Source organism: Convolutriloba macropyga, unplaced genomic scaffold (genome assembly GCF_964194025.1).
Source record: "Convolutriloba macropyga unplaced genomic scaffold, txConMacr16.3 SCAFFOLD_489, whole genome shotgun sequence".
NCBI classification, from domain to species: domain Eukaryota; kingdom Metazoa; phylum Xenacoelomorpha; order Acoela; family Convolutidae; genus Convolutriloba; species Convolutriloba macropyga.
The window spans coordinates 50160-64082 of record NW_027449569.1 but is presented as its reverse complement, the minus strand read 5'-3'; the positions used below and the strand labels follow the sequence as shown (position 1 = coordinate 64082).

The 13923-nt window shown below is 37.2% G+C and overlaps 1 protein-coding gene across 1 annotated transcript; it reads left to right on the top strand.

The window, feature by feature from the left end:
- Nucleotides 1-7182: 7182 nt before the first annotated feature.
- LOC142355149 (uncharacterized) lies at nucleotides 7183-7548 on the top strand. The gene has a single exon (XM_075407404.1). It carries the CDS (start codon nucleotides 7183-7185, stop codon nucleotides 7546-7548), a length of 366 nt encoding a protein of 121 aa, XP_075263519.1.
- Nucleotides 7549-13923: the final 6375 nt, after the last annotated feature.

The following is a 13923-nucleotide window of genomic DNA, read 5'->3' as shown; positions in this document are numbered from 1 at the left end:
AACTAACTTAGACGTGCTCTTTTAACGAATAATTAGACTAGAGATATGTTTTAAAACACAATTTTGGCCACCATCCGCCTTGATAAAAGGGACATAGAACCTTCTGAATGTAATTTAATTTTTTATGAAAAAAAGAGTGGGCATGAGCACACCTCAAGACTAATATCCAAGACTACGACAGAGGAAGAGTTTCGCATTGCAGACGAGCCAACCAAAGACGAAGAGTTTTTTTTTCAAGGGTTTTCAGACGTCACCCGATCAAGAAGGCCTGACATTTTTTTCTGGATACAGACGTCACCAAGAGATGATCGCCCGAGGTCCCAGACGTCACCTTAGAAGTCCTTTCCCCGGTTAGACGTATCCAAAAAAACGTGATTTTTTTGCGACAAAAAAATCTCAGACACACAAAAATTGTCCCCAACGAGCTTTTGGTGATGGTTTATGAATGAGATAGCCATGAGAAATTACAAGTCAGCAATTAACGAAAAAAACACAAATTGCACGAAAAAAAACGATATAGCGTTTTTTGCATCGGAAAAACTCAAAAACAATTTTCTCAATTTGTCGCAAAAAATCTACATGAAAGTAATATTTTTATTTGAATAGAACACTTCAGTTGGACCTAAAATCAATTTTGTTTTGGTTGAACTCCTTTTGTAAATATTTTGATCAAAAATGAAAAAGTCGCAAAAGTGCCTTTTTGAGCGTCAAAAATCAAAAAACGTTTTTTGTTTTTCTAAATAAATTCTAAAAACCCATTGATTAGCCCCCTGGGTTTGTCAGAAAACACGCGTCACAGTCAGTTTATCGGCTATGCTTTTTACAAAAGAGGCGACTCAATTTTGACAAAAATTGCTTCTTTGACTCAAAACATTCAAAAAACGTTTTCTTAACGTTTTGAATAAATCATTTAATAGTTCCACTGAAACCCATTGATTAGCCTCCCTGGTTTTGTTGGAAAACAAGCTTCAAAATCAGTTGATTGAATATACAAGTTTGTAAAGAGGCAACTTGAAATTTGCAAAATTGCTTCTTTTATTTAAAAAATTCAAAAACATATTTCTAACGTTTATTGGAAATTTTCAGTAGATAACAAGAAAGCGTTCGGAAAAACCCCTTCTGTTTGTTTGAAAACAAGCTGAAAACTTATTTCATCCCCTTGCGAAACTGCAAAGAAGCAACAGAAAATTGGCCAAATTGTTTCTCTGTTATATAAAAATCAAAAAACGTTTTTTCTAAACCTTTTTCTTATTAAAAAAAATCAATCAATTTTCAAAAAGAGCTATTTGATAAACCTCCTCAGTTCATTACAAAACAAGCTGGGAAACTATATAACCATTCTGGAAAACCAAAACAAAAACAGACAAAAAATTACTGAAAAGCTTCTGACAAAAAAAAACCTACAAAGCTTTGTGTTTTCTTTGATCTTAATTGCATACTACTAGCCGCGAGCCTAGTTAATGGGGTAGTATGCCTTCTTAAGAAAAGCCGACATTTACACTTATTTTGTTTTCATTTTGCATACTACTAGCCGCTCATCTAGATAATTGAGTAATATACACTGAAAATACTTCTCAAGAGAAATAAAAAAGAGAAGATAAGATCTATTTTCTTTTTTCTCAAAAAGAAGGAAATCAAAAGCTCTCGAATAATTTCCCAATCAAATTCGCTCACGCATATAGTCCCTTTAAATTGGAAAACTCAACAGTCTCTTCTTTTTTCTCCGCCGTCTCAGAAGTTGCCGAAAGAAGTCCCTTTTTCCCCTTTGGTCTCAGTAGTCACCAACTGAAGAGGAGTGTGTTTCCTTTGAGTCGCAGACGTCGCCAAAGTAAGGATGAGCAAATCATAGGTGAATGATATTATCCAGAAACGAATACAAGCAGTTTAATGGTAGCAATCGTCCTAAGAATCGCTTCATAAGAATCGCAAAACAGAATTTCTTGGAAAAGAGCTTCAAAGTAGACCCAGCATTTAGCCAACCACTTTTCTCTGCTTTTCTGTAGCTCACGTTGACTCGCCGCACCGCATTTCAAGTTCTAAAAAATTAACTTTTTTGCAGAAGTATCAAAATAGATTTAGTTTGTTTGCTCTTTAGGTTTTTTTTTTGTTACTAAAACTCCACACGCAAAAAAAAGAAAACACTCCAGTAAAATTTTTCTGGTACCTTGATTGTGATTAAAAAGAGAACAAAAACTTACAGGAGAATCGTTGCAAAGTCATATATGAAAAAAAAATTGAACGCAATTATTTGGTCCTGTTCAACAAATCAACGGTAAACACGCGCGAACGCTTAGTTTTCCTTTTTTAAAGCAAATTTTTAGCTATATTTAGCACCAAAAAAACACATTTAGGACTCTTGTTTTCGTGAAAAGTTACGTCGCTACTTTTGACCGAAAAAATCTAGGCTGATTAGCCTACATAAACATGAAAGATTTTTAATTTATCAAAAAAGTCGTCGCTCCGTAAATTTCCAGCCGTTCTTTTCCTTTACTTTAAATACGACAGAACCATTACGAGTTGATTACAGCCGGTTCATCATGATGACAAAAGAAAACAGCCAGAACTTACAATACGCATTGAACAAGTTCGAAATGACTGAGCTCAACATGAAAAATCAGCTTGATCTCTTACAGACATCCGTTGAGCAGAGGAAAAGCTTCCGCTCTCTTTCTTTGTTGATCAACAAAATCAAGGAGCGCGTTGAAGAGCTGAAGACAAACCTTGACAGCATCATGATGGAAAAAGTAAGCTCTAGTAGCATAAACTCAGTCATGAAACGTCAATCGAACTTGATCTCTCGTCTAGAAAAGTTGGAACTAGAAGTCAACAGTCTCGACGATGATGGTCAATTGAGTCAATCATCAACTCGAGTGCGCGATGACATCAGCTGCTTCTCACAGTCCTCAATAAGACTACTCGAGTTGCATCGATTGACACCGGTTTCCCAAAACTCATAGCGACACAACATGACAGTAAAGAAGCCTGCCAGCGATGTCTCGCCTCCAGTGCCCCCAAGACCGGCGAAACCATCGTTTTTCCTTTCGCAAGAAAATAAACCCAACCTCCTCTTAAAATTCATTCAGAGCAACAGACAATTTGCGCAGGATATTAGAGAATTGACTGAAGAATCAGTAAAAATTTCTAGGACGGTTGAACGGATAAATCAACCATTGTCGTTGTTAGCAGCCCCAACACCAGCATCAACCCTATTAACCAGAGCAAACATTCAGGACAGATTTGTCTTGAGTAATCCTCAATCCCCAGAACACAACGTTGTTCTCAGAGCAAAAAAAAACACTTTTAACCAGTTTGCTTCACATCAACAACCCAACTTTCCAGTGAATCAAACTGTAGTTATATTTCCTGTTGAATCTATTGATAACCATCCGGAATTAATTCACTCATCAAATGGCAAATTGAACCAGTTCTCTAGTTCAAAGTTGATCACGATATGCCATGAATCAACCAGCAAGTGCCACAGTTACACCAAAAGAAAAGTCTTCTGTTCCCTTAAATAACAAAAGAGAAGATCAAAGCATACAACGTCTTGCATTAGATTTACAAAACTCACTTCAACATAACTGCTCAATTAACAGAACCAATACATACCAAACAACAAGTTCATGCAGTTTAAATGAGCAAATGCTTCAGCGTCAATTTCATTCAGAGAAAGGAACAAATAGAGTGACAAATGAGACCACGCCAAATCCATGTTGTTACGAAGACATTCGTCATAATCCCCTACATTTTGACAACAATCAAAATGCAACTGCTCATACTGTTTCAAATACTCAATTTTCAGTTGTTCCAATAAGTGGAAACCAGAACAGCGGAAAATTGGAGTCAGCATTTTTGTTACCAACAATAGCGCAAACAAACGTTTCCCAACAATTTCAGAACCCACATTACCCAACTGGAATTCTTTTTAGCAATGGAAATCAAACCGAAGAACCAAATGATGGAATTGTTTTCCCCAAAACAACACTCAACAACCAAGGTACCAACCTTGTTTGCTGTACATTATCTCAGCCACTGAACTTTCCGCTTACTGCGGAAAATCCATTTACAAACTACCAAACAGCCATTCATCCCCCATTACTCAAAATATTGGCCAACCAAAGTTTTCGGGAAACTCGAAACAAATTCCAAATTGGTCTTTTCCTGGAAAGCAACTGCTTAAGCCACGAACTGAAATACAAACAGAAACAATGCCCTTTGAAAACAATTTTAATTTACAAAACACAAACAAAAGTTCCATTAAACCAATAAAAATATCAAATTTCAATGGTAACCCAATGAAGTACCATGAGTGGATAAACATTTTTTTCAACCTAGTTCACAATAATACTAGCCTTACGGATACACATCGAATAACATACTTACAAAACTCGGTCGTAGGAAAAGCCAAAGAAAAAATTCAAGCCTACTCGTTTGACCCAGCTTACTACGCGATTGCTTTGAAAGAGCTTATGGATCCTTTTGGAGATCCCAGCATTGTTGTAAACGCTTTCATCAATCAACTGGAAGCCTGGCGTCCGAACAATGACTACAACAAACAGAATTTTGCATCTTTTGCTTCTTTTCTCAAACGCTTAGTGCAAGCTTTTGAATAATTAGGCTTCAAAGCTGACTTGCAAAGTTCAACACTTGATAAAGGCAAAAGAAAAAATTCCAGGTAATATTCTGATAAAATGGACAGAGTATACAATAACATCAATTGGTAATCAACCAACCGTCTCTGATTTTCAGAAGTGGCTTGAAGTACAGGCCCAAGTATACGAAAAATTCGACAGAAAATGTTAATAAGCCGTTTAATACTTGGAACATTTTCGGTCAAAACAATAATAACATTAGCCGAATTAACAACAAAAATGATAATAGGAACAGCAATGCTATGAATCAGTTTTCTAATAATTCACAAAACAATTGGAAGGAGAATTCATTGCACTCAAGTCGCCCTGCAAACCAGCATGGTCAACCACCCTTTCTTCCGCGTAAAGATGCTGATCAGTCAAACAAGTCTTGCGAGAAATGCAAAGGAAGTCACATACTCGCAACATGCCCTGAATACCAGAAATGTGCGCCAGACCAAAGGTATGACATTGTGAGCAAGAACAATCTCTGCTCGAATTGTTTAAGCAACAAACATTTTAAGCAGTCATGTCCGTCCACAAAACGATGCCAAACATGTAAAGGATTTCACCACACAACTTTGCATGATCCTTCGAAACAATTTAAGCGGCCAACCGCTGCTTTCTCAACAAGCAATCCCAATCAGCCGACACAAAATCTAGCAAGCCCCCAAACACAGCCATCCTTTCAACAACAAAATCAAAACAAAAGTGCTGACACTGTTATCAGTAAAAAGAGCCAGCACACAAGATATGGTCAATCGTTCTCTTGTAAACAACAATCACAGCAACAAAATATTCAACTCGCCCATTTGAATGCTTCGAATCCGACCCAAAACTTCAGTATCAACCGAAATACAATTCCTCCTCCTGAATGGTATGAATAACTACAAATACTACCAGTTTCATTTTTAAACGGAAGTAAAGGGTTTGATACCTACGCCTTGATCTACCCCGGAAGCCAGTTCACCTTCCTACTGGATAAAGTTACTAGCTTTCTTGAGCTTCCCTGCGAAGCACAAGCATCAACAACTCTGCTTTACCTAAACACTGAACATGAAATGCCACTGTCCAAAACAAGTGAAACAGTGACAGCATCGCCTTTTGACAAAGTCAATCAGCAATTCAGCATTGCAAGAGCCTATAGCCAATGTCTCAATGTTTCACCCGCTAACGTTCTTGAACTCAATCAATTATGCGACACCTTCAAGGAACTTAGTCACATTTATTTCCCTGACATAGCCTACGGTGAAATAGGCGCCCTTCTTGGTGTCAATACCTTTGCCTTCACATATCCAGTCAACGTAATCCACGGTAGCAAAAAGCGTCCATTCGGCGTCAAAACAAAGCTTGGTTGGACTCTCGCTGGAGAGTACAAGCTATCTCATAAAACAATGAACACAAAAAGCCCCCGCGCCAACCATTCATTTACCATGTCTGCCGGAAAGACATTGAAGAAGAACCGTTGGACGGATTGGTTCAAAGATTCTGTAAATTAGAAGCTGAAGGTACATTACCCGAACAGAATGAAGACAACTCACTAGACCAATTAGCACTGAAAACAATGGAAAACTCAATCTGTCACAACGGTGAAAGATATCAGATTGGCCCTCCTTGGAAACCCGTAAAGAAACTCCAGAATAACTATTTCTCAGCAGTCAGTCAACTAAAAAGTCTACAAAAACGACTACAAAACGATCCCGGTCTCAATCAGAAGTACAACCAGACACTCCAAACAGACTTGGATAAAAATTTTGTCGAGCCAGTCGAAATGCAAGCACCACCTCCAGAGTCAATATGGTACTTACCTCATCATCCAGTCAATAATCCAAACAAACCCGGAAAAGTGAGAAGAGTTGCCAACGCAGCATCAAAGTTCCGCGGTGAATCACTGAACTCAAATCTTCTAACTGGTCCTGATTTGCAGAATAACTTAGTTGGAGTTCTTTTGAGATTCAGAGAACACCCGGTTGCTGTTTTGTCAGACATCGAAGGAATGTTTATGCAAATTGCCGTGAGACAAGAAGACCAGTCTGCTCTTCGTTTCCTTTGAATGATAGACAACTCGATTCCAGAATTCCAATTCACTAGATTATTCTTCGGCGCAATGTGTTCACCATTTTGGGCAATTTATGTGCTCAATAAATGTGCAGAAGACGACAAAAGTAAATTTCCAGCCACCATGAATGCAATTAAACACCACTTTTATATGGATGACTACATCCAGTCCCTGCCAACAATTTGAGAAGCCAAAGAAGTCATATCACAGACAACAAGATGCCGGAAAAATGATGGCTTCAGGTTGACAAAATTTGTTTCAAACGAACCAGATGTACTCGCTGAAATCTCTTCCGACGATAAAGACGAAACAAAAGAGATCATAAGACTCCTTGGTCAAAAATGGAACATAACAACTGACGAATTTGTCATGTTTCCCCTACAACAATTTCCTAAAGGTGCAACATTGTACACACAAAGAAAAATATTCAGTTTGGTATCTTCAATCTTCGATCCCTTCGGTCTGCTGTCTCCTCTGACAATTAGAATAAAAATGGTTTTGCAGCAGATTTGGAAACTTGGAAGAAAATGGGATGATTTGATGCCACAAGAACTACACAATGCCCTCCAGAAAGTCCAAAACAGCTACTTTGCCATGCCCGATATCCGAATACCAAGAACTGTCCACAATTTCAGTAAAACCACAAGCAGCCAACTTCATATATTTGTGGATGCCTCAATGGCAGCTATGACAGCCGTTGCTTACCTCCTCACAACTAATAGTCAAGCCACTCCGCCACAAGTGTGTTTTTTCATGGGAAAATGCGAAGTCGCTCCCATTAAGCAAATGAGCGTGCCAAAAATGGAACTAGAAGCCGCTGTTATAGGAGTGCGCCTTCTACAACTGATCCAAAGATAATTGACAATGACAATTGACCAAAATTTTCTCTGGTCCGACAGTCAAGTAGTTTTGGACTGGATAGCCTCAAATAAGAAGCAAAACGTTTTTGTTTCAAACAGATTGCGAGAAAGTCATAAAAGTTCTTCACCCCAGCAATGGCATCACATCTCAACTTATCTCAATCCCGCCGATCACGGAACTCGCGGTCTTGAGACAAACGGAATTCAGCAGAACCCAATTTTCTCGCTCCGGTTTTAGGCAACGTGAGTTACCCCTTTCCCACAAATTGATGTACTGATGATATTGACAACTTTTCAGCCTGCAGTTTCAGAGCCAATTTCAAAGAAGATGTCAAAAGACTTCAATTGATGCCTCCAAAACCCTTGATGCCCCCTTTGTGCCCTTGCAGCATGTTGCCAATGCTATTGCAACTTTCAAGATGATTCAAATAAACTGCCAAAATTGCAACAAAAACTTGACTCTTTTGTCCAACAACGTGAAACTTAGACGTGCTCTTTTAACGAATAATTAGACTAGAGATATGTTTTAAAACAACCTGAAAATATTTTCACATAAAAATCAAGCAAAAGAAACGACTAATTTAAAAAAGATGGAGTGGGTCTAATTAAAAGTTCAGAAACCTTTTTGCAGCAATTGAAAAAATATATAACGAATAAAAAAAGTACTGATTTTTGATGTTGTTGTGAATTATAAATTGCAGCCTCCGGAGGCTCCGTCGACACATTAACAACTATGTCATAACATCATTCTGCGGTCATACACAACCAATATCCTAGCTAACAATTGACCTTGTGTTAGCGAAAACTTTGAGTCTAGACAACAGTTGTCTAGATCACGAAAAGTAAACTATTGAAGCATCAGGAAGTCACTGAAATTACTCAGGCCGTCAAAGCAACAATTCAGATGAAACCATTCAAGCGATTAATATGCATTAAAAGGACTCACACGATTACAATATTAGCTTCAAAATTTGCAAGAGAGCATTTAATAACTTTAATGGTGTTGAAAAAAGGTTTTCAAAATCTGCCTGAGAGCTCTCGTAAATTGTACCAGAGAGGGTTACTTGGATACCAATAAAATCATCTTCAGTAGTATTTTTTGTAGTTTTGATCTTCATCCAAAAATATACTCATTTTATCCCACCAAATAGCAACCGATTGGATTGAAAAGATTTTATTTTTTTTTGCTGCATGATAAGAAAGAATGGGCTTGTTCAACTTTGAAATACTGTTTGTCATTTTAAATGGTATATATAAAAATTTGTCTTCACCGCTTAATTGTTGAAAAAAATTTTTCACCGCTACCAGCCGAGTGCGGTGAAAACAATTTTTCAGCGCTAAAATCCCACAGCTTACAAACATTAATTTCACCGCTTATCTTAAATTCACAGGAAATATTATTAAAGGAGGTGACAGATGCTGCAGTGGATTGAGAAGTTGTTGATATGCAGTAGATAAGAGATTTGAACCCGTGTAGGGAAATTTCTTTTTTGTAAGAATTTCGGTGAATGCGGTGAAAAAAATTTTTCATCGCTAAGAACCGCAAAAATTGACCGCATTCAACGCTAAAAGATGCGGGCGCTTTGCAGTGAAAGAAGTTTTTTTCATCGCTATTCAACGCTAATCTTACATTATTTTTTGGGCCAAACCTCGGCCCGGGATTATATGTGTATGTGTAGGAGTATGTATATGTGTAAATGTAAGTGTATGTATTTGTGTTTATGTACATGTGTATGTATGTATGTGTATGTGTATGTGTATGTTTATGTGTAGGTGTATGGGTTTGCGTTTAAGTAAGTGTATGAGTACGTGTACGCGTATGTGTGTTCTAGAAGATCTGTCTGAATTGTATTTGTTGCCAATGTTATTGCAACTTTCAAGATGATTCAAAAACCGCCAAAATTGAAACAAAAAACTTGACTCTTTTGTCCAACAACGTGAAACTTAGACGTGCTCTTTTAACAAATTAAGAAATGATTAGACTAGAGATATGTTTTAAAACATAATTTTGGCGACCATCCGCCTTGATAATAAGGACATAAAACCTTCTGAATTAAATTTAATTTTTTTTTTTGAAACAAAGAGGGGGCATGAGCACACCCCAAGACTAATATCTAAGACTACGACAGTTTCTTATTGCAGACGAGCCAACCAAAGACGAAGAGTTTTTTTTTCAAGGGTTTTCAGACGTCACCCGACCAAGAAGGCCTGGCATTTTTTTGGTTACAGACGTCACCAAGAGATGATCGCCCGAGGTTCCAGACGTCACCTTAGAAGTCCTTTCCCCGGTTAGACGTATCCAAAAAAACGTGATTTTTTTTGCGACAAAAAATCTCAAACACACAAAAATTGTCCCCCAACGAGCTTTTGGTAGACGGTTTATGAAAGAAATAGCCGTGAGCAACTACAAGTCAGCAATTAACGAAAAAAAAACACAAATTGCCCGAAAAAACGATATAGCGTTTTTTGCATCGGAAAAACTCAAAAGCAATTTTCTCAATTTGTCGCAAAAAATCTACATGAAAGTAAAATTTTTATTTGAATGGAACACTTCAGTTGGACTTAAAATCAACTTTATTTTTGGTTGAACACCTTATGTAAAATTTTTGCTCAAAAATGAGAAAGTCGCAAAAGTGCTTTTTTGAGCGTCAAAAATAAAAAAAAAAACGTTTTTCTAACGTCTTAATGAAAACTTTTTATTAAATCCAAAAAACCCATTGATTAGCCCCCCTGGGTTTGTTGGAAAATAAGCTTCAAAATCAGTTTATCGATTTCGCAATTTTGTAAAGAAGCAACTCAATTTTGACAAAATTTGCTTCCTTGACTACAAAAAATCAAAAAACGTTTTTCTAACGTTTTAGGGAAAACCTTTTAATAAATCCAAAAAACCCATTGATTAGCCCCCCTGAGTTTGTTGGAAAATAAGCTTTAAAATCAGTTTATCGATTTCGCAATTTTGTAAAGAAGCAACTCAGTTTTGACAAAAATTGCTTCTTTGAATCAAAAAATTCAAAAAACGTTTTCCTAACGTTTTGAATAAAACATTTAATAGTTCCACTGAAACCCATTGATTAGCTCCCCTGGTTTTGTTGGAAAACAAGTCTCAAAATCAGTTGATTGAAAATACAAACTTATAAAGAGGCAACTTGAAATTTGCAAATTTGCTTCTTTTACTCAAAAAACTAAAAAAAAAAAACATTTTTCTAATGTTTATTGGAAATTTTCAGTAGATAACAAGAACACGTTCGAAATAGCTCCTTCCGTTTGTTTGAAAATAATCGGAAAATTTATTTCATTTAATTCAAAACTGCAAAGAAGCAACAGAAAATTGGCAAAATTGTTTCTCTGTTATATAAAAATCAAAAAACGTTTTTCTAACGTTTTTTTTCTTATTAAAGAAAAAATCAATCAATTTTCAAAAAAGAGCTATTTTATATACCTCCGCAGATCATTAAAAAACAAGCTGAAAAACTATATAACCATTCTGCAAAACCGAAAACAACAGACAGAAAATTACTGAAAAGCTTCTGACAAAAAAAAAAACCTGCAAAGAGGTTTGTGTTTTCTTAATTGATCTTAATTGCATACTACTAGCCGCGAGCCTAGTTAATGGGGTAGTATGCTTTCCTAAGAGCACCCGACATTTACACTTATTTTGTTTTCATTTTGCATACTACTAGCCGCGCATCTAGCTAATTGAGTAGTATACACTGAAAATACCTTCTCAAGAGAAATAAAAGAGAAGATAAGATCTCAAAAAGAAGTAAATCAAAAGCTCTCGAATAATTCCCCACTCAAATTCATCCACGCATATAGTCCCTTGAAGTTGCAAAATTCAAACGTCTCTTCTTTTTTGTCCGCGGTCTCAGAAGTTGCCGAAAGAAGTCCCTTTTCCCCCTTTGGTCTCAGTAGTCACCAACTGAAGAGGAGTGTGTTTCCTTTGAGTCGCAGACGTCGCCAAAGTAAGGATGAGCAAATCATAGGTGAATGATATTATCCAGAAACAAATACAAGCAGTTTAATGGTAGCAGTTGTCCTTAACTTCATAAGAATCGCAAAACAGAATTTCTTGGAAAAGAGCTTCAAAGTAGACCCAGCTTTTAAGCAACCAGTTTTCTCTGCTTGTCTGTAGCTCACGTTGCCTGGTCGCACCGCATTTTAAATTTTAAAAAAAGTTAACTTACTTTGAAGAAGTATCAATATAGATTTAGTTTGGTTTTAGGTTTTATTGTTTGGTTTTATTTGTTCCTAAAACTCCACACGAAAAAAAAAAAAAGAAAACACTTCAGTAAAATTTTTTCTGGTACTTTGATTGTTATTTAAGGGAGAACTAAAATTTACAGGCGAATCCTTGCGCAGTCATATCTGTAAAAAAAAATTGAAAGCAATTATTTGGTCCTGTTCAACAAATCAACGGTACACACGCGCGAACGTTTAGTTTTTCCTTTTTTTAAGCAAATTTTTAGCTAGATTTAGCACCAAAAAACACCTTTAGGATTCCTATTTTTGTGAAAATTTGCGTTGCTACTTTTGAACGAAAAGAGCTAGGCTGATTAGCCTACAAAAACTTAAGAGGTTTTTGTTTTACCAAAAAAGTCGTCGCTCCGTAAATTTCGAGCCGTTCTTTACCTTTACTTTAAATACAACAGAACCATTACAAGTTGACTACAGCCGGTTCATCAGGATGACAAAAGAAAACAGCCAGAAGTTACAATACGCATTGAACAAGTTCAAAATGACTGAGCTCAACATGAAAAATCAGCTTGATCTCTTACAGACATCCGTTGAGCAGAGAAAAAGCTTCCGCACTCTTTCTTTGTTGATCAACAAAATCAAGGAGAGCGTTGAAGAGCTGAAGACAAACCTTGACAGCACCATGATTGAAAAAGTAAGCTCCAGTAGCATAAATTCGGTCATGAAGCGTCAATCGAACTTGATCTCTCGTCTAGAAAAGTTGGAACTAGAAGTCAACAGTCTCGACGATGATGGTCAATTGAGTCAATCATCGACTCGAGTGCGCGATGACATCAGCTGCATCTCACAGTCCTCAAGAAGACAACTCGAGTTGCATCGATTGACACCGGTTTCCCAAAACTCAGAGCAAAACAACATGACAGTAAAGAACCCTGCCAGCGATGTCTCCCCTCCAGTGCCCCCAAGACCGGCGAAACCATCGTTTTTCCTTCCGCAAGGAGAAAATAAACCCAACCTTCTCTCCAAATTCCTTCAGAGCAACAGCCAATTTGCGCAGGATACTAGAGAATTGACTGAAGAACCAGTAAAAAATTTTACGACGGCTGAACACATAAATCAATCAATGTCGTTGTTAGCAGCCCCAACACCAGCATCAACCCTATTATCCAGAGCAAACATTCAGGACAGATTTGTCTTGAGTAATCCTCAATCCCCAGAACACAAAGTTGTTCTCAGAGAGCAAGAGAACACTTTCAACCAGTTTGCTTCAATTCAACAACCCTCCATTCCAATGAATCAAACTGCAGTCTTATTTCCTGTTGAATCTATTGATAACCAGCCGGAATTAATTCACTCACCAATTGGAGAATTGAACCAGTTCTCTAGTTCAAAGCTGTTCACATTGCCCGAAATGCCAATAAATCAACCAGCAAATGCCACAGTTAGACCAAAAGAAAAGTCTTCTGTTCCCTTAAATAACAAAAGTGAAGATCAAAGCATACAACGTCTTGCATTAGATTTACAAAACTCAATTCAACATAACTGTCCAGTTAACAAAACCAAAACATACCAAACATCAAGTTCATGCAATTTGAATGAGCAAATGCTTCAGCGTCAATTTCATTCAGAAAAAGGAACAAATAGAGTGACAAATGAGACCACGCCAAATCCATATTGTTACGAAGACAGTCGACACAATCCCCTACATTTTGACAACAATCAAAGTGCAACTGCTCAAACTGTTTCAAACACTCAATTTTCAGCTGTTCCAATAAGTGAAAACCAGAACAGCGTTAAATTGGCGTCAGCAATGTCGTTACCAACAGTAGCGCAAACAAACGTTTCCCAACAATTTCAGAACCCACTTTACCCAACTGGAGTTCATTTTAGCAATGGAAATCGAACGGAAGAAGCAAACAATGGAATTGTTTTCCCCTCCAATACAACACTCAACAACCAAGGTACCAACCTTGTTTGCTGTACATCATCTCAGCCACCTAATTGTCCGCTTACTCCGGAAAATCCCTTTACAAACTACCAAACAGCCATTCTTCCCCCCTTTGCTCAATATATTAGCCAACCAAACATTTCGGGAAATTCGAAACAAATTCCAAATTGGTCTTTTTCTGGAAAGCAACTGTTTCAGCCACGAACTGAAATACAAACAGAAACAATCCCG